This window comes from Hemitrygon akajei, unplaced genomic scaffold, assembly GCF_048418815.1.
Source record: "Hemitrygon akajei unplaced genomic scaffold, sHemAka1.3 Scf000046, whole genome shotgun sequence".
In the NCBI taxonomy this organism is placed as follows: domain Eukaryota; kingdom Metazoa; phylum Chordata; class Chondrichthyes; order Myliobatiformes; family Dasyatidae; genus Hemitrygon; species Hemitrygon akajei.
Window position 1 is genome coordinate 6,178,211 of NW_027331932.1, and position 20,448 is coordinate 6,198,658.

At 45.8% G+C, this 20,448-nt stretch overlaps 1 protein-coding gene across 3 annotated transcripts in view; it reads right to left on the bottom strand.

Moving 5' to 3' along the window:
- LOC140720705 (C-type lectin domain family 12 member A-like) overlaps positions 1-20,448 on the bottom strand; it is a 353,185-nt gene that overhangs the window by 320,103 nt on the left and 12,634 nt on the right. The window contains exon 6 of one of the 3 annotated variants that reach the window (XM_073035535.1): positions 15,306-16,211. The exons of the other annotated variants lie outside the window; for them this stretch is intronic. Coding sequence (XP_072891636.1) covers positions 16,037-16,211 — 175 coding nt within the window. The 3' untranslated portion in view covers positions 15,306-16,036. Of the gene's footprint in view, positions 1-15,305; positions 16,212-20,448 lie in introns of those variants that run through there. 3 annotated transcript variants of the gene reach the window in all.

Consider the following 20,448-nt stretch of genomic DNA (forward strand, 5'->3'; position numbering starts at 1 on the left):
CCTTTGATTGGGCCTAATGTAAAGCTTCGTGCGCAGTTTCTGTGATATGCCTGCAGGGAAAATATTAATGACATTGAAACAGTGCAGACAATATTGACGATTCTTTTGCTGGGACTTGAGGAACTGAGTTGCATTGAAAGGTTGAAGAGCATACGATTTTATTCCCTGGAACGTAAGGAAATGAGGGGAGATTTCATGGAGGTATAGAGAATTATAACTGCTATAGACAGTGTAATTGCCTGCAGGGTTTTGTCCCTGAGGTTGGAATGGGACTATAAATTGCAGCTTAAGGGTGAAAGCTGCATTTTCTTCACACGAAGGGTGTTGCGGATGTGGGAAGATGTGTCTACGGAAGTGGTGATGTGGCTTTGATTGAATTACACAGAAGTCTGGATAAGTACATGGACGGCAGGTGTATTGAGAGGTATGGTGATGGTGCAGTATGAGATTTGGCAGAATAACAATTCGGTACTGACTAAATGAGCAGAAGTGATTGTTTCTGTTTGTAATGATTCCTGACTCCAAATAAAGTGTAGATGACTTTTAACCAGTTGGGTCATTTTTACAGGAATAGAAGTGTATAGTTGCTGGACATCCATAGTCAAAAAAGGGACGACCGGGGCAAGGGATTTTAGGATTGTTAAACTGCTATGAGCATGTGAAGTTCGCGAATGTAGGCTGGATGAGTGCGAAACCCGGAGGGTGAAAGTGATTTGAGGTATACTGGCACGTGCTCAGTCGGGCAGGGGTAGGTAGAGACCCAATGGATATGAAAGTATTTATTCGTCACCACAAATAGACATCAAGAGTTTATTCTCTTCAGTAGAATGGTAACAGTTTTTGATTTAATATATATTCACAACCTACAACGACATAATTTACTTCAATACTCTGTGCCTGTCAAGGGGTTCATTTGTAGTACATATTTACAGTGGAAGGACAGGTAACTGACAAATCACTTCAGAAGGTTCAGGCAACATTGTTGGGACAAACGAAATCACACCAATGGTCCAAAAATAATTCACTAAATTAATGCGCGTTTGACGCCATGCGGACTGAACCTGTTTGACGTAAATGGTTTGCAAATAACTAAAAATAATCCTTATTGTTAAATCTGTTGAAATCTGTCCCTGTGGACTCGCCAAATCGTTTTAAAAACCCCATGCATGTACTGTCTCAGCATTTCATTTCAAGAGATTGCATGCACCACAGAGGGACAAATCACTGAACAAAGAAAATTTATTCAATGTTGGATAAGTATAAGAGTGCGGAAAAAATATTCTACGTGTTCATTGCTGTCCTTGGAGTTCCTGGTGAGTGAGCTGAACACTTCATGTTTGGCAGTTTTGTGTATTAATCGGTATATATTTGCTTATGATCATTTTACACGCTTTCACTTTGAAGATCATTGAACAAATGTCGGTCAAATATATTGACCCTGTCAGTTCAATATTTTAGTTTTTAGTACTTCATGACAAACAACAGGCAATATCTGTCTTTGCTCTAATTCAACTGATCGACCCGAACCTTGTTCTTGCCTTTCATGTCGCCTTGTCTAAGTTGTCCCACTGCTGGAGACAGGCAGGTCTCCGGGAATGAGTACTTTGAGGGTTTTGATGTGACTTTCTCCAGATTTGTTCCAGCGTCATGGACCGGTAGCTCTCTGGGAACGTGAGATTGAGAGGCTTTGAATGATACCTTGTCCACAATTGTCCGAGTGCTACTGAGAGGCAGATCTCTGGGAATGAGTGACATTGATGGTTTTGATGTGACTTTCTCCAGATTTGTTCCAGCGTCAGGGACCGGTAGTTCTCTGGGAACGTGAGATTGAGAGGCTTTGAATCATACTTTTTCCACAATTGTCCGAGTGCTGCTGAGAGGCAGATCTCTGGAAGGTGAGAGTGGAGGATCACAGTGGGACTCTCTGTAGATTTGTCCCATTGCTGGGAAAGGCAGCTCTCTAGGAAGGTTATATAGAAAGTGTTTTTAATGGGACATTGTCCAGGTTTGTAGCAGTGCCGGTAAGAGACGCCTCTCTGCTAAGTTGAGTCGGGGACGAAATTACATTGTGAAATTTATTGTTTATGAGGAATTTACCAGAGTGAACTCTTCCATATTTGACTGTGGTCTGTAACAGCGAAATGAAACTGCCTATTTTTTAAAATAATTTAGACTGCTCACCTGAACCCTTGGTAGCTGCCGTGTGTTGTCGAATTGAGGGACGATGTAAAATTGATCCATTAACGGAGCCGCCCAGTCTCTGGTTGCTATATTGTTCCTGATTACTCTCTGAATCCGCCGCAATCTGGCGAACCGCTTCATCCTGAAGAAGGGTCTCGTTCCGAAACGAGAGTTTGTTCAATGCCACGAATCCCGCCGGACCGGCTGACTTCCTCCAGTATCTTGTGTCTGCTGCTCCGCTCTGTATCTCCTCTCGGCCTCATCAGAAGCCGAGTTTCCAGAGGCCTGGCCAGACGCGTTTAGATCAGTGAAACCGGCCCCATCAGTGACGGGAATCGACGTAGCCTGAGATCGTTGATGATCATGCAGTTCGTTTCTTTTTATCGCCGACGATTGGCCAGACATCGTCTTATCTCCGCACTGAGGAGGGTAGATCAGAGTGGGTGTGGCCTGTGCCTGATGTTACTTATCTGCTGCTTATTCTAGCACTCCCGATCCCGTGTTGATTCCCGGAGAATGTGTAGTAATGCGCAGTGCCTGTTTTATTTTACCTCTCTGTCTTACTTTATTTCTCCGTCTCTCTAGTGAATTTAGTCGCGATTGTGATCCTATCCAGGGGTAAGTGCGGCCTCTCTACCTGCACCACTCGGTACCTAGTTGCCATGGCAGCGGCAGATCTACTGACTATCGTCACCGGGGTCATTTTGTATCAAATCAGTTATTATTACTTCCCCGTGAGTTTTTTGGACATCACCCCTGTTTGCAGTATTATTAATGTACTGATGTTCACAGCCACAGACTGTTCTGTCTGGTTCACCGTCACTTTCACTGTTGATCGTTTTGTTACTATTTGCTGTCAGAATCTGAAAACAAAATATTCCACTGGGAAAACTGCGGCTGTGGTTCTAACAACAACCGGCGTACTTTCTTGTTTGAAAAACCTTCCACGCTACTTTACACGGGAACCCAAAGTGATCATCGACCAGATACCATGGTTCTGTCAACTAATGGACAAGTATTTCACTGACCCCTGGTGGGTGGGATATGATTGGCTCGATACGGTTTTAACTCCGTTTCTCCCTTTCGCTGTGATCCTTCTGCTCAACGCTCTGACAGTCAGGAATATTTTGGTGGCCAGTCGTGTCCGTAAGGGTCTGCTGGTTCAGCGCAAGGCAGAGAACCGCAGTGACCCAGAGATGGAGAACAGGAGGAGGTCTGTGATCTTACTCTTCACTCTCTCCGGCAGCTTTATCCTCCTCTGGACGACGTATATTATAAATGTCATATATTATCAGGTCTCGGGAACGGGATTCGATTTTAGCGATTCCGAATGTATTTTTCATTACATCGGGTATTTGTTGAGGGATTGTAGCTGCTGCACGAACACATTTATATATGCGGTGACACAGTCGAAATTCAGGGAGCAGGCGATGAGCGCGTTGAAATATCCGGTCACCTCGGTGTTCAAGTTCATTTATAAAGCTGCATCCTGAGCAAAAGCCAGAAGCTCCAGTTCGGTCTCCATCTATCAGGTGTCATTCTTGGGTGGAATGTCCTGCCGAAAGCCAGCTTCGGGACACTAGGATAGTGTGTCGGGGGGATTCGAGGCAAAGCACCGTATTGGAGACCCAGTGCCGCATTGACCCCGACAGATTTCAGTCAACTAACTGCTCAGAAATGCCACTCACCCATTGGGCTGCGTTTCAGTCTATCTAATCTCATTCTTGACCACTGACCTTAGAATCCGACTAGCTGCCGGCTAGTCTGACGCTAGTTGTCTAATAAATATCAAATCATACCAGTTTCCGTCTCCACCTTCGATGATAGTCTGAGTTTGGCTGTGCTGGTTGGCAGTCCAGCTTAAAAGGACGTTCCCGACACCAAACGGACTGGGCTGATGTTCAGATAAACAAAATCCTTACTATATTTTCCAAATAAGCCAATGTTACCCAACAAAACGTCCCATAGGTTGTACGTAATGAAATGAAATACTGTGAATTAAATTGAAATCACTGCAATAAGTTACTACTTGTTTTCACATTCAAGCTATCAACCCTCAAGGATTTTAATGAAGGCTGCATTTGACTTCTTTTAGCCGTATATGCTTCAGACCGTAATAGTGCTGTTCACGGTTTCATAATAACAAAACGCACGCAACTCATAATATTTTCCAACAAGACAGTACTGTATATAATAGATAGATTCAGCCATCGATGTTATGTCTATGCAAATCATTTCCCTCTTATATTACTAGCTTCCACAATCCCAGCAGTTTAATCCAATGGATATAGTTGTCTCCCCTTGTGCCCATTATCACACGCTCTAGTCATAAGCCATTAAGTCTTGACATTACCAATCCCTTAGCTTCAGATTTACTCCACGGATGATCTATTTCCATAGTTGAACTTTTATGAGTCTTTCCATCTGACCGGTCAACTCGCCCCAACCCTTCAAAACCGCTATACGTAGGTACCCAGTAGAAAGTGACATGGAAAGAGTGCTCCCAAACCACCGGGCCGCGGACCGGCAACGGGCAGCAAAGCATGCGCTACCGGCCGGCGAGAAAACGATATGATTTGGCGATACGAAACGAGATGAGTCAGCTACACCTTTTCTCATTCCCTGTCACGCACGGTTGAACTTGTAATAAACGACCAAATCATAACAAATAACACATAAAACCTAAAATAACACTAACATATAGTAAAAGCAGGAATATGATAAATACACGGCCTTTATAAAGTGGGAATAATGTCGGTACAGTGCAGTTTCAATTAACAGAATCGGGAAGATTAAGCAAAAACTGATTTGTCGACGGGTATGCACTCCATACAGGCACACGTCACGCATGCGCACACAGGTGCACGCATAAGGCTTCTTGGTCATGGTCGTCTTTCTCGGGGTAAACACGTGTCACATATTTAACTGCTATTTTTGTCCCTTATTTGGGAGTGAGAAAGTTGGAAACCCTACTTGAACACCCCCCACCCCACCCCACCCCCCGTCGGCCGGTACGCAAGAATATTGTCAATATTAAACCGGTCCATGGTGCAAGAAACGTTGGGGACCCCTGATGTAAATCAATATTTGATGAATTTCCAACAGTAAATCTGACCTCCAGCTAGAATGACCTTTTTGAAGACTCATCAAAATCGAAAAAGAATCTGATCATTTTACAACTTTACAAGAACAAAATACTTCCACCCACGCTAAGCCTAAAATTATGGCAGCCATTCCTGCTGATTGATTAGTTGCTTTGTCAGCGTCACCTGTAATTTACTCATAGAAAACAGCCGCACTTACATTCCTATCTAAAGTATCTTTCGATCCAGCTGTAAAATGGTGAACATATCAGAATAATTTTCCTTAATATACCGAGGAACCAGCAGGCTCTCAGGCATACAACTCTATTAAATCGTGTAACCTAAACGCAATTAACGGAGTTGGAAATAAAGATTGCGTTACCGCGAAAGTGAACTGGAACAGACGGCAAAATTAAACAAACCTATATTTTCAGCACGATAAGAGCGCAGCCACAAAACTAAAACAAATTCTTTAAGTGATGTTCCCAACGTCCTGCACACCTTTAAAAGGGTAATCATTTCTTTGCGCACGAAATTTTATCCAACATCCTATAATCTATTGCAACCTCCGGAATTGTCAGGGTAATTGTTCCAACTCAAACATTAAAGCAGAAACATCGAGCGAACTTACGGCACCACCTTATAATTGTAACCCCCTGGGTCGCCTCAGGCTCGCTCAGCTCGTTCTCGTCTAGGGGGAACAGCCTTCGGCCCCGCCAAACGGGGTAATCAGCTGGTGTGGATGCTGTGTGATGTCTCCGCCTAGCCCAAAAACTTATCAAAGTCCAAACCACTTCGTGCACAACCGTTGGAGCTCAATTACTGAAGTCTTCTGGCCACCATTCGATACCCTCCGAACTCCTCGACTCGCAGCTCAGGACCACCCGAAGTGGGCAACCAAGCACATCTAGCTTCGTCTCCTCTCCTCGGGGTACCTCCTGGCCTCGGACCCCCCCCCCACCCTTGGGGATCCGTTCCTCGCCCCGTTTACAGCATTGCGTCCTCTCTCGCTTAGCCCCTCGCGCCGATCTCCCCAAAATCCCCCCAACAATAGCTTACAGACTCAGAAGAAAGAACAACATTAATCCCAATTGGTTTACAAAGGAATACAATTCTCGTTATCAGTAAATTTTAACCGAAACAAGCTTCCAGCACTCTCTCGCAACAAAGAATCATTCCTACGTTTAACAAAACAAAGAAGCCATTTTGATTACATACACAGTAACAAAGAAAAAGAAGAAATCCCTTTTACATTTTTTACAGCTCGATCGGTTCACGACTCATCGCCCGTCGGTGCAAGGAGAAAAGGTCGAGTTCATTCAACCTCATAAACCATGCTCCCCAATCCTTGTAAATCAGGGTACCACGTACCATCGAGAAATCTCGTTCTCATCCAGAGTACCTCTTTTCTGATCCCCTAACAAAGGACACTCTATCGATACAACTCGCCAAGTTTCATCTCTTATTCCCTGCTGAGCCACAGAACCATAGTCAGTGCCAGAGACCTGACCAGTGAGACTTTCCCCTGCTTGGTCATTTGCACCTCTCTCCTCCCATCCAGACGTATCAGAAGTGGCGTATCTGTTATTGAGCGAGTTGGCCACAAGGGGTCTCTGCACTGGCTCTGGCTGTTTAACCCCTTTCACCTCCCTGTCTGTCACCCAGATTGCTGTATCCTACACTTTGAGTGTAAATACCTCTCTATATGTCCTCCCTATCACCCGCTCAGCTTCCCGAATGATCCCGAGTTCATCCATTTCCAATTGTAACTCAGTAACGCAGAGTGATAGACGGTGCTGCTAGATGACCTTCTTACAGGTGAAGCTGTGACGGACTCTGGAGGTCTCCATGCCGTCCCACAACCTGCAAGGCAAGCAGTCAACTCCCCTGCCAGAAATGCTTAATTCACTTTCTAACTGCAGTTAAATACGAAGAAATAAACAAACTGGAAACAAATTTACCAACAGTTTTGTGCCTTTTCTCACCCGGGACGCTCTTCCGTAGGGCATCAAATTGATAAGCACTCTATCTTTCACTTCAGTACGGTTTACTGTAACAATGGCTGCTGCGATTGCCCACCCCTTTACTCCGAGGTAAGCCCCCTCTGCTCCGGTTCATCACACGGATACAGATTCAAACAATGAATGAAATTCTCCCCACACCGTCCCATCACCCAGAACCGGGGTCAGGCACAGACTGAAGCTCCCTCCCCCCGGTCCCGTCACATACTCCGGGGTTCAGAAGCTGCTTTCCTCTCACCACCCCCTGCACTCCGCCGTTCCAGTAGTCCTTCATTGTGTGTCTGTCTCGGAGACTGTGCGTGTGTTCGTGTTCAGATGGTGAGCAGTAAAGAGCAGAGAAGTGGAAGAGGTTGAGGGGGAGGGAGTAGGGACGTGGTGTTGAGATAGTGGTCACTGGGAGAAAGTGGTGTGGAACCGCAAGACTGGCCTGTCCATACAGAACAGTGAACAGGATCAGAACCCAGAGATCGACATCCGGAGGAGGGGGTTGGGTGTTGTAACACCAGACGTCACCTCTCCCCCTTCCTCCCCAGAATTCCATATAAACCGAGTGGTGTAGAGGAGCGAGAGGGTTGATTGAAACGTGGAGAGTGTAGGGGATGGAGCGGGTCAGGGAGACGGGGAGAGGAGATGGGGAAGGAGCAGATAACGGAGATGGCATGGTCTGTAGTGGACGGAGGGTTGCTGGAGACGACTCCGGAGCTCACTCCATCCCCTCCCCCCCAAACCCCGGTCTCCTCTCTCACCAAAACCCGGATCTTCGGCGGTCCAGTACTCCCGAATTATGTGTGACGCTCGGAGGTGGTGTGTGTGTGACTGGATGAAGTGCTGATGGAAGAGGAAAGAAGGGTAGGAGAGGGGAGGTCAGGGTAAGTGAGGTGAGATTTCAGTCACTGATTCAAGTGGTGTTGGAACCACACGGCAGCCTGTGCAGGCATAGTTGTGGATACGCTCAGGACCTGGTGATAGATATCCAGTGGAAGGCGGGAATTGTAGTAACAGACACTATTTCTCTCTCATAGTCACCACAATTGCCTGTGAACGCAGTAAGGGAAGCTAATGGGTCGGTGACAGAGATGGGGATAGTTTTAGGGGATTGAGGAACGAAGGAAGACGTGGGAGGTGCCCGATGAAGTTAGGGAATAACGGAGACGGGAAGTGTGCAGGGGAGGAATGGGTCACGGAGACGGGGTAGCCTGTAAGGGAGGGAGGGCTGACGGAAAGTGAATCGGTGTTGTGTAAGGTGTGTGTGACAGAGGCAGGGAGTAGTGCAGGAGAAGGAGAGGTTGACGAAGACGGGTTGGGGTTTAAGTGATGGGGTGGGTCAGGCGGACGGGGAGGAGCGTAGTGAATGTTGGGGATGACACAGATGGAGAATGTGGTCAGGATAGAGACTGTGTCACGGAGACGGTACAGCTCGTAAGGGAGGACGGGTGATGTAGTGCAGGGAATGTGTGACGGGGTCGAGGAGTAGTGCAGGAGAGGGAGTGTTTGACGGATTCGGGGAGGGGTTTTGTGGAGGGAGGATGTTATGCACACACCGAGGAAGTTTCCTTGTTGCAGTGCAGGGTCTGTCAATGTGTGGGTGTCACGATGAGGGGCGTGTTGTTATCACGACGAGGGTTGTGTCGGTGACACAGAAACACTGTAAGGGGTTTTTCTGTGTCCCTTTGAAGATGGTGTCGGTGTGTGTCTTTTTCACGGCCTATACCGTCTGTGAATTGATGGTTCCTTCTGATTGTAGACAAATCGTCAAATTCCTTGTTCTACCCAACCCCCAGCAATTCCCACCCGATGCGCTCAAATGACTCTGCTCTTTCTACAGAGCAGAGAACGTAAATCACACAACAGAGCAGACCCTTCGGTCCAAGAGTTGTGATATACCAATTAAACTGAATTCCTTCTGCCGACAAAACATACGTCTCCCTCCATTCCCTGCACACCAACGTGCCTGTTAAAGATCCACTTAAACGACTCTATGGATCTCCCCCCCCCCCCCGCCCCGCCAGCGCTGCCAGCACGTTCCAATCTCCCCCCAATCTCTGTGACAACAAAAACTTGCCACCATCATCTCCTTTGAACCTACCTCTTCTCACGTGAATGCAGGTTCTGTGATATTATACATTTCCACCCTGGGGGTAACAGATACAAGCTATCTGGTCTACTTGCGTCTCGTATTGTTATAACCCTCAAAAAGAAATTTAACTCGAGGTTGCACCTATCCTTTTCCATAATTACATTGTATCTAATGGCATTACCATCACCAGATGCAAAGTGATCCCCGACACAAACTTCTGTCCCCTGGCTTGTCCTATTCGATAGGATGAGATCAGGTATTGCACTCTCTCATTGGGACTCTCTATCCACCGATTCAGGAAACTTTCTTTACTGATTAAGAAGACTATCCTAGCGGTCCTTTCACAGTCTGAGGCTCACAGTCAATACCAAGAATGTTAAAATCACCCAATGTCACAAACTGATGTCTTTTAAAACAGACACCGAACTCTCCACCGATCTGTTCCTATAAATCCACAGGACTGTTCGGTGGTCGATAATGTAGCCCCATGAACGAGTTCATACCTTTCTTATTCCCCACTTCCACCTTTAAAGCCTCTCCTCAGCCTAAATTATATATGCATTAGCACGAATAAAACAGCGGAAAACTGGAAGGTTGAGGTAACAGAATATCCCCTCCTGCAACCAAATCTTACTAATGGCTAAACTATCATGCTTCCGGTCGTTGGCCACGACCCTGAGCACATCTGCCTTTCGTACAATATTTCCTGCATTGAAACGTACGCAACTCAGAACATGAATCCCAGCAGGCTCAAACTTTTGCTTGCTGACTTTGTCTGAGGTCTTGGCAACATCTGCCCCAACAAGGATTCCACTATCTGTTCAAACATTCTGGTTATCATTCCCCTGCAACTCTAGCTTAAACAACCACAACAATGGCAAGCCTTCCCGCTGGGGCATTAGTTCAGGTGTCAACTGAGAGAGTTGCTCGATGGCGGAGAAAATGAAGGAGCTGCACAACGTGGGGCGGTGTGGCGCAGCCTCCCGGCAGGACTCTGTGCAATCCCCGGTTTTCGCCCGGCAGAAGACAAGCTCGGTTGTTGTAGTTTGTAGATTTCGGTTGCTTTTATAGTGCTAGGACCTCAAGCTACTTATATATATACGCGTGCCCGCGCGCGCGCGTGTGTACAAAATGCTTTGAAGTATTTTACTGGTATCCTACTATCTTTAAATTTTATACATATTATGTGTGCTCCGTGCCTCGTGTGACAGTTGGTGTTGTATTTTGCAGCTTGGTCCTGGCTGAATTCATGGGCATTCATGTGTGATGGAATTGAAATTAAACTTAAATTCAATTGCCTTGAAATGAAATAAAACCGTCTCGTCTGTAGAGGCCGCACTTTCCGAGGAAGAGAGCCCAGTGATACACTTATCTGAAGTCCGCGTTCCAACCCTAACTCTTTAGCCACATTTTAATTTGAATGTTCTTTCTAAGTTTGGCCACACTTGCACATACATAAGTTTGAAGAACCCGCTCCCATTTCTTACCTAAATACTGGCGACGATAACGACCGCACACCATCGAGGAATCTCGTTCTCGTCCACAGTACCATTTTTTTCCCGTTCCCCTAACAAAGAGAACCCTATCGATACAGCTGGCCACATTTCCTGCTCAGCCACAGAACCATAGTCTGTTCGAGAGACCTGACCGGTGAGACTTTCCCCTGCTTGGTTATTTGCACCTCTCTCCTCCCATCCAGAAGTATCCAAAGTGGTCTACCTGTTATTCAGCGGGTTCGCCACAAGGGGTCTCTGCACTGGGTCGGGCTGATTAACACCTTTCACCTTCCTGTCTGTCACCCAGTTTCCTGTGTCCTGTACATTGCATGTAAATGCCTCTCTATATGTCCTCCTTATCTCCCCTTGGCTTCCCGAATGATCCGGAGTTCATCCATTCATTTCATAGGTGTGATAGATTAGGAGGGGCCAGAGGAGGAGATGTTGCATTGCTTGTCCGAGAAAATCTTATGGTGGTGCTTTGGAAGGATAGATTACAGAGCTCCTCTAGCGAGTCTATTTGGGTGGAATTGAGGAATGGGAAAGGTGTAGTAACACTGATAGGAGTGTATTATAGGCAACCTAATGGGGAGCGTGAGTTGGAAGAGCAAATGTGTAAGGAGATAGCAGATATTTGTAGAAAACACAAGGTGGTGATTGTGGGAGATTTTAATTTTTCACACATAGATTGGGAAGCTCATTCTGTAAAAGGGCTGGATGGTTTAGAGTTTGTGAAATGTGTGCAGGATAGCTTTTTGCAACAATACATAGAAGTACCGACTAGAGATGGGGCAGTGTTGGATCTCCTGTTAGGGAATGCGATAGGTCAGCTGACAGATGTATGTGTTGGGGAGCACTTCGGGTCCAGTGATCACAATAGCATTAGCTTCAATATAATTATGGAGAAGGACAGGACTGGACCTAGAGTTGAGATTTTTGATTGGAGAAAGGCTAACTTTGAGGAGATGCGCAGGGATTTAGAGAGAGTGGATTGGCTCAAGTTGTTTTATGGGAAGGATGTAATAGAGAAATAGAGGTCATTTAAGGGTGAAATTATGAGGGTACAGAATCTTTATGTTCCTGTTCGGTTGAAAGGAAAGGTTAAAGGTTTGAAAGCGCCATGGTTTTCAAGGGATATTAGAAACTTGGTTCGAAAAAAGAGGGATGTCTACAATAGATATAGGCAGCATGGAGTAAAGGAATTGCTCGAGGAATATAAAGAATGTAAAAGGAAAATTAAGAAAGAGATTAGAAAAGCTAAAAGAAGTTACGAGTTTGGTTTGGCAAATAAGGTGGAAGTAAATCCGAAAGGCTTCTACAGTTATATTAAAAGCAAGAGGATAGTAAGGGATAAAATTGGTCCCTTAGAGAATCAGGGTGGTGAGCTATGTGTGGAGCCGAGGGAGATGGGAGAGATTTTGAACGATTTCTTCTCTTCGGTATTCACTAAGGAGAAGGATATTGAATGGTGTAAAGTGTGGGAAACAAGTAAGGAAGTTATGGAACCTATGACAATTAAAGAGGTGGAAGTACTGGCGCTTTTAAGAAATTTAAAAGTGGATAAATCTCCGGGTTCTGACCGAATATTCCCCAGGACCTTGAGGGAAGTTTGTGTAGAGATAGCAAGAGCTCTGACGGAGATCTTTCAGATGTCATTAGAAACGGGGAGTGTGCCGGAGGATTGGGGTATTGCTCATGTGGTTCCATTGTTTACAAAGGGTTCTAGAAGTAAGCCTGGCAATTATAGACCTGTCAGTTTGACATCAGTGGTGGGTAGATTAATGGAAAGTATTCTTAGAGATAGTATTTATAATTATCTGGATAGACAGGATCTGATTAGGAGTAGCCAGCATGGATTTGTGCGTGGAAGGTCATGTTTGACAAACCTTATTGAATGTTTTGAAGTAGTTACGAGGAATGTTGACGAGGGTAAGGCAGTGGATGTAGTCTATATGGACTTCAGCAAGGCCTTTGACAAAGTTCCACATGGAAGGTTAGTTAAGAAGGTTCAGTCGTTAGGTATTAATGCTGGAGTAATAAAATGGATTCAACTGTGGCTAGATGGGAGATGCCAGAGAGTAGTGGTGGATAATTGTTTATCCGGATGGAGGCCGAAGACTAGCGGGGTGCCTCAGGGATCTGTTTTGGGCCCAATGTTGTTTGTAATATACATAAATGATCTGGATGATGGGGTGGTAAACTGGATTAGTAAGTATGCTGATGATACTAAGGTAGGAGGTGTTGTGGATAATGAGGTGGGTTTTCAAAGCTTGCAGGGAGATTTATGCCGGTTAGAAGAATGGGCTGAACGTTGGCAGATGGAGTTTACTGCTGAGAAGTGTGAGATTCTACATTTTGGCAGGAATAATCCAAATAGAACATACAGGGTAAATGGTAGGGCATTGAGGAATGCAGTGGAACAGAGAGATCTAGGAGTCTCATGTAGATAGGGTGGTGAAGAAGGCTTTTGGAACGCTGGCCTTTATAAATCAGAGCATTGAGTACAGAAGTTGGGATGTAATGTTAAAATTGTACAAGGCATTGGTAAGGCCAAATTTGGAATATTGTGTACAGTTCTGGTCACCGAATTATAGGAAAGATATCAATAAATTAGAGAGAGTGCAGAGACGATTTACTAGGATGTTACCTGGGTTTCAGCATTTAAGTTACAGAGAAAGGTTGAACAAGTTAGGTCTCTATTCATTGGAGCGTAGAAGGTTGAGGGGGGATTTGATTGATGTATTTAAAATGTTGAGAGGGATAGATAGAGTTGACGTGAATAGGCTGTTTCCATTGAGAGTAGGGGAGCTTCAAACGAGAGGACATGATTTGAGAGTTAGGGGGCAAAAGTTTAAGGGAAACACAAGGGGGTATTTCTTTACTCAGAGAGTGATAGCTGTGTGGAATGAGCTTCCTGTAGAAGTAGTAGAGGCCAGTTCAGTTGTGTCATTTAAGGTAAAATTGGATAGGTATATGGACAGGAAAGGAGTGGAGGGTTATGCGCTGAGTGCGGGAAGGTGGGACTAGGTGAGATTAAGTGTTCGGCACGGACTAGGAGGGCCGGAATGGCCTGTTTCCGTGCTGTGATTGTTATATGGTTATATGGTTATTTCCAGTTCCAACTCTCTAACGCAGAGTGATAGAAGGTGCAGCTGGATGACCTTCTGACAGGTGAAGTTCTCAGCGGTTCTGGAGGTCCCCATGCCTTCACACATCTCGTAAAGGAGTATTTAACTCTCCTGCCAGACATTGCTACTGCTCTGACTTTGCGATTATAATGATAAAAAAACCAATAATTAAACTGAAAACAAGTCAACCAACACTTATGTTCCTTCCCTCACCCAAGACTCTCCTCTTTGAAAATTCAAAGAGATAAACTCTCTGATTTCCACTCACATCCAATTCCCGCCAATCTTTCCCTCGAGTCCGGCTCATCACAAACACACACACACGCACACACAGATTCAAACACTGAGTGAAAATCTCTCCACACCGTGCCGTCATGCACTCCTGAATTTAGACACTGGGTGACGCTTTCTCCGGACCGCCCTATCTCGCACACCCGGGTTCAGACACAAACTGAAGCTTACTCCCCCGGGTCCGTTCAGAAACTCCGATGTTCCGAAGCTCGTTCCTTCTCACCAATCCCCAGAATTCCGCCTTTAGAGAAGTCTTGAATTGTGTGCCGGCTCGGAGAATGTGCGAGTGTTTCTGTTCAGGGGATGTGCAGGGAACAGGCGAGAATTGGAAGAGGGGGTGGTTTTGGTGGCAGCACGGATCTGGTGGTGAAATATCAGTCACTGGGATGAAGTGTTATCGAAACAAACGATCGGCCTGTTCACAGAGAACAAGGCAGAAGATCAGAACCGCTAGATTGATATCCGGTGGAAGGAGGCTGGTTGGTGTAAAAACATACGTTACCTCTTGCCCTTTCCATATAAACAGAGAGAGAGGGAGGCGTGTAAATAAGGGAGAGGGTTAATGGTACCGTGGAGGACCTTTAGTGGATGGAGCGGTACAGGAAGACGGGGAGAGGAGTTGGGGAAGGACGAGATAACGGAGAAGGCACGGAGTGTAAGGGAAGGAGAGGTGATGGAGACAGGGTATGTAGAAGAAGATGGCGCTGGCGGAAACGGGAAGGGCTATAGGGGAAGTCATGGATGACGGTGACGAGGATGGTCAGCTGGGAAGGAGGGTTGATGACGAACAGGAGACTGAAAACTCAATGAACCAGGAACACCTACTTCCCCTCCGCCAGCATATTCTTCAACGCACCAGCACCACCTCCACATTTTTGCTGCATTTATTAACTTTTTGCATTTGACATTAATTTTACATATTTGCGCCCTACTGCTTCTTCAAAAGAACAAATATCCGGTGGTCTAAGTCACAGATAATAAAAGAGACCGTGAATCCGGTAGAAAAGATACGATACAGGTGAACAGGACATTTGACACGCTGGCCTTCATCAGTCAGGACACTGAGTACGGGGGTCGGAGGTCACGTTGCAGTTGCAGATGACGTCGGTCAGGCCGCACTTGGAGTATGGAGTTCAGTTCTGCTTGCCTTGCTCTAAGAGAAAACTCAACGAACTGGAAAGATTACAGAGGGAGATTTCCGAGGATGCTGCCGGGACAGGAGGGACTGAGTTATGGAGCGAGGTTGGGAATTCTGAGACTTTTTTCGGTGACCTTACAGAGGTGAACAAAACCACGAGGGACACAGATCAGGCGAATTCTTGCACTCTATTTCCCCAGGACTGGGGAATCGAGAACATTAACGCACATGATTGAGGTGAGAGTAGCTAAAGACAGAAGCGGGAAGCGAGTTGGGTTAGATAAAATGGAGACAGTGGAATGGAGAGAGTGGGTAGAAACAGAGTAGAGAATCGAGGGAGAGACCGGGCACAGAAGGGGGAATTGCGGGAGAGGGAGGCAAGAAAGCGCGGTAAGAAAAATAGGCATGAAACAGAGGAGGTGGGAGTGGAGAGGGATGAGAGAGAGACTTTATAGGGACGATGGTAAAGAGAGGGCAAGATGGTGAGTAAGATTGTGATAGAAGGAAAGAGGAGAATAGGGTAAGGGTGAGGGGCAGCGGCGCGGAAGGTGTAGTGTGAGTGGTTAAGAGAAATGGGGGAGAAAGAGGGTTTTATCATTATATTCAACTCGGTCCCACTGGTTACTGACAGAGATCCTGGATCTTTTCAGAAATATCCGGGCACAAAGGTGCAGACTTCTCACAGATGAAGCGCGTACGAACATCATGGCAATGTTTAAGCTCACTGTAATATGTACATACAGCGCATTCGGGGTCCCCACCGCTCATCCGGTACAGGACATTCGAAGCCACTTTCCTATCAAAGAGGGGCAAACAATTTCAACGCACCTCTGGCAGTCAGTCTCCAAAGCCACTGATACCCTCCCTCGCCATTTACCTGTGGCACCCCAACATCTCCCACAACCCCACTTTCCCAGCACATCCCTGTGTCTGTCTCCAGAATACTCCCACTGACCCACTCTCTCCATGCAACACTGTGTCAGTCACCAAAGTAATCCCTTGCCCCACCCTCTACCTGCAGATCGGTGTCAGAGACCAGAATAATAACAGTATCCAACCTTCTCCTCACAGGCCCGTGTCAGTCCCCAAAATATTCCCACAGCGCCAGTGTCTCCCAAAGCCCCATGTCAGTCCTCGAAATGCTCCCACTTCTTTTCTGTCTCCCCACAGGCCTGTGTTTTCTGCCTAAGTACTCACACTCACCACTCCCACCCCACAGATCAGTGTCAGTCCAAACTACACCCACTGCCTGACTCTCTCCACACAGCCCCGTGCCGGTCGCCGAAATCATCCCACTGCTCAACCCTCTTCTTAAAGACCTGTATCAATCACCAAAACATCTCCCGCTTCCCATGCTCTCCCCACGGACGTGTTTCAGTCCCCAGAGTACTCCCACTGAACCATTCTCTCAGCTCAGATCTGTGTCTGTCACCAAAGTACACCCCTCCCTCATTCTCCGCTCACAGACATGTGCTAGGCCCCAAAGTGCTCCCACTGCCTCACTCTCTCCCACAACCTGGGTCAGTTCCCAAAAGAGCTTCGACTTCGCACTCTCTTCCCAGAGCCCATGTCAGTTCCCACATTTGCAGAAGGAAGTCTGAGGATCTGAACGGGAGTGCAGCGGGAGCCATTTTGATTTTATTTTCTTCTCGTCGGAGTTAAAAGAAGCGGGACTGCGCAGGTGTGTGTCGTTGGGCAGTGAAGGGGGGAAGATTTAAAAGGATCACAGCCGTATACAGCGGGCAGCGTCGATTTGCAGACAGCGGAGTGAGCCAGGAGCAGAGTGACGGCTTAAGGGCTTTGCCTCAAAGGCCTTAGGTGGAAACGGGCGAGGCAAGGTAGGTTTAGCTTTTAATTTTTCCTGTTATTTGAGGAAAGGGGGAAATTACGAACGTGAATGCGGTTTGTTGTTCTCGGTGTCGGATATGGGAGGTCCTGGAGTCTCCTAGCCTCCCGGATGTGTACATCTGCGCCATGTGCGCAGAGCTGCAGCTCCTAAGGGACCGTGTTAGGGAACTGGAGCGGCAGCTCGATGACCTTCGTCTGGTAAGGGAGAGGGAGAAGATGATAGAGATGAGTTACAGGCAGGAGGTCACATCAGGGCCACGGAGGCAGCCAGGTGGGTCACAGTTAGAGGAGGGAACGGAAAGAGTCCGGTAATAGAGAGTACCCCAGTAGCTGTACCCCTTGACAATATGTACTCCTGTTTGAGTAGTGTTGGGGTGGGGGGGTGGTCAACCTACCTAGGGGAAACGACAGTGGCCGCGCCACCGGCACAAAGTCTGGCCCTGTAGCTCAGAAGGGTAGGCAAAGGAAGAGGAAGGCAGCAGTAATAGGGGACAGTAGTTATGCGGTTAGATAGGCGATTCTGGTTGACGCAGTTAGGAAACCCGGATGGCAGTTTGACTCCCTGGTGCCAGGGTCCGGGATGTTTCTGATCGTGACCAGGATATCCTGAAGTGGGAGTGTGAGGAGCCAGAGATCGTGGTATATATGGGTATCAATGACGTAGGTAGGAAAAGGGAAGTGCTCCTGAAAGGAGATAATAGGGATTTAGGAAGGGGATTGAGATGAAGGACCTCAAATGTAGTAATTTCGGGATTCCTGCCTGTGCCACGTGACAGTGAGATTAGAAATGGAATGAGGAGGAGGATAAAAGCGTGGTTGAAGGATTGGAACAGGGGACAGTGATTCAAATTTCTGGATCACTGAGACCTCTTTTGCGGCAGGCGTGCCCTGTACAAAAAGGACAGGGTACATTTGAATCCTAGGCCGGCTAATGGCCGGGAGATTTGCTATGGCTCCTGGGGAGACTTTAAACTGGGATGGCTGGGGGTGGGATTCAATTTGAAGAGACTAGGAGAGAGGAGGGTAGTTCACAAATAGATAAAGCTTGTAGACAGTGTGTGAGGAAGGATAGGCAGCTGATAGAGAAGGGATGCACCGAAGATGTAGGGGAGTAGGAAAAAAAGATAATAAAGTTGTTTGCATCTTTAGGGATAAACAGACCGGAAGAGCTGGAGAGTTTCTTAAGTGCATCTATTTTAATGTTAGAAGCATTGTAAGAAAGGTAGATGAGCTTAGAGCATGGATTAGTTCCTGGAAATATGATGTTGTAGCAGTTACTGAAACATTGTTGCAGGAGGGGTGTGATTGGCAACTAAATATTCGGAGATGTCGTTGCTTCTGGTGTGAATGAATTGGAGGGGCAAGATTAGGAGGTGTGGCATTGCTTGCCAGAGAAAATTTTACAGCTGTGGTTAGGCAGGAAATATTAGAGGGTTCGTCTAGGGAGACTATCTGGGTGGAATCGAAGAATGGAAAAGGTGTAGTAACAATTATAGACCACCTAATATGGAGCGAGAATTGGAGAAACAAATCTGTAAGGAGATAGCAGATATTTGTAGTAAGCACAAGGTTGTGATTTTGGGAGATTTTAATTATCTACACATAGACTGGGAAGCCGATTCTGTTAAAATGTATACATGATTGCTTTTTGCACCAATACATAGAGGTATCAACTAGAGAACGGGCAGTGTTGGATCTGCTGTTAGGGAGTGAGATGGGTCAGGTGACGGAGGTATGATTTGGGGATCACTTCGGGTCCAGTGATCAAAAAACCATTACTTTCAATATAATTATGAAAAAAGATAGGACTGGACCCAGGGTTGAGATTTTTGATTGGAGAAAAGCTCTCTTTGAGGAGATGCGAATGGATTTAGAAAGAGCGGATTGGGAAAATTTGCTTTATAGGAAGGACATAATAGAGAAATGGAGGTCATTTAAAGGTGAAAATTTGAGGGTACAGAATCTTTATGTTCCTGTTAGGTTGAAAGGAAAGGTTAAAAGGTTGAGAGAGCCATGTTTTTTTAAGCGATATTGGAAACTTGGTTCGGAAAAAGTGCGCGATCTACAACAAATATAGGCTGCATGGAGTAAATGAGGTGCTCGAGGAATATAAAGAATGTAAAAAGAATCTTAAGAAAGAAATTAGTAAGCTAAAAAAAGATATGCGGTTGCTTTGGCAAGTAAGGTGAAAATACATCCAGTGGGTTTCTACAATTATATTAATAGCAAAAGGATAGTGAGGGATAAAATTGTTCCGTTAGAGAATCAGAATGGACAGCCATGTGTGGATCCAAAAGAGATGCGGGAGATTTTAAACAATTTATTTTCATCGGTATTCACGAAGGAGAAGGATATTGTACTGTATAATGCAAACAAGTAGGGTAGTTATAGAAACTATGATGATTAAAGTAGAGGAAGTACTGGAGCTTTTAAAGAATAAAAATGTGGATAAGACTTCGGGTCCTGAAAAGATATCCCTAGGACTCTGAGGGAAGTTAGTGTAGAAATAACAGGGGTTCTGACAGCAATATTTCAAATGTCATTAGAAACGGGGATGGTGCCGGAGGATTGGCGAATTGCTCATGTGGTTCCATTGTTTAAAAAGGAATCTAAGAGTAAACCTAACAATTATAGGCATGTCAGTTTGACGTCAGTGGTGGGTAAATTAATGGGAAGTATTCTTAGAGATGATATATAATTATCTGTGTATACAAGGTCTGATCAGGCGCAGTTAAAATAGATTTGTGCGTTGAAGGTCATGTTTGACAATTCTTAATGAGTTTTTTGAAGAGGTTACTAGGAAAGTTGACGAAGGTAAAACAGTAGATATTGTCTATATAGACTTCATTAAGGCCTTTGACTAGGTTCCGCACAGAAGGTTAGTTAGGAAGGATCAATCGTTCGGTATAAATATTGAAGTAGTAAAATGGATTCAATAGTGGCTGGATGGGAGATGCCAGAGAGTACTGGTGGATAACCGTTTGTCAGGTTGGAGGCCGGTGACTAGTGGTGTGCCTCAGGGATCTGTACTGGGTCTAATGTTGTGTGTCATATCCATTAATGATCTGGATGATTGGGTGGTAAATTGGATTAGTAAATATGCAGATGATACTAACATAGTTGCTGTTGTGGAGAATGAAGTAAGTTTTCAAAGCTTGCAGAGAGATTTAGGCCAGTTAGAAGAG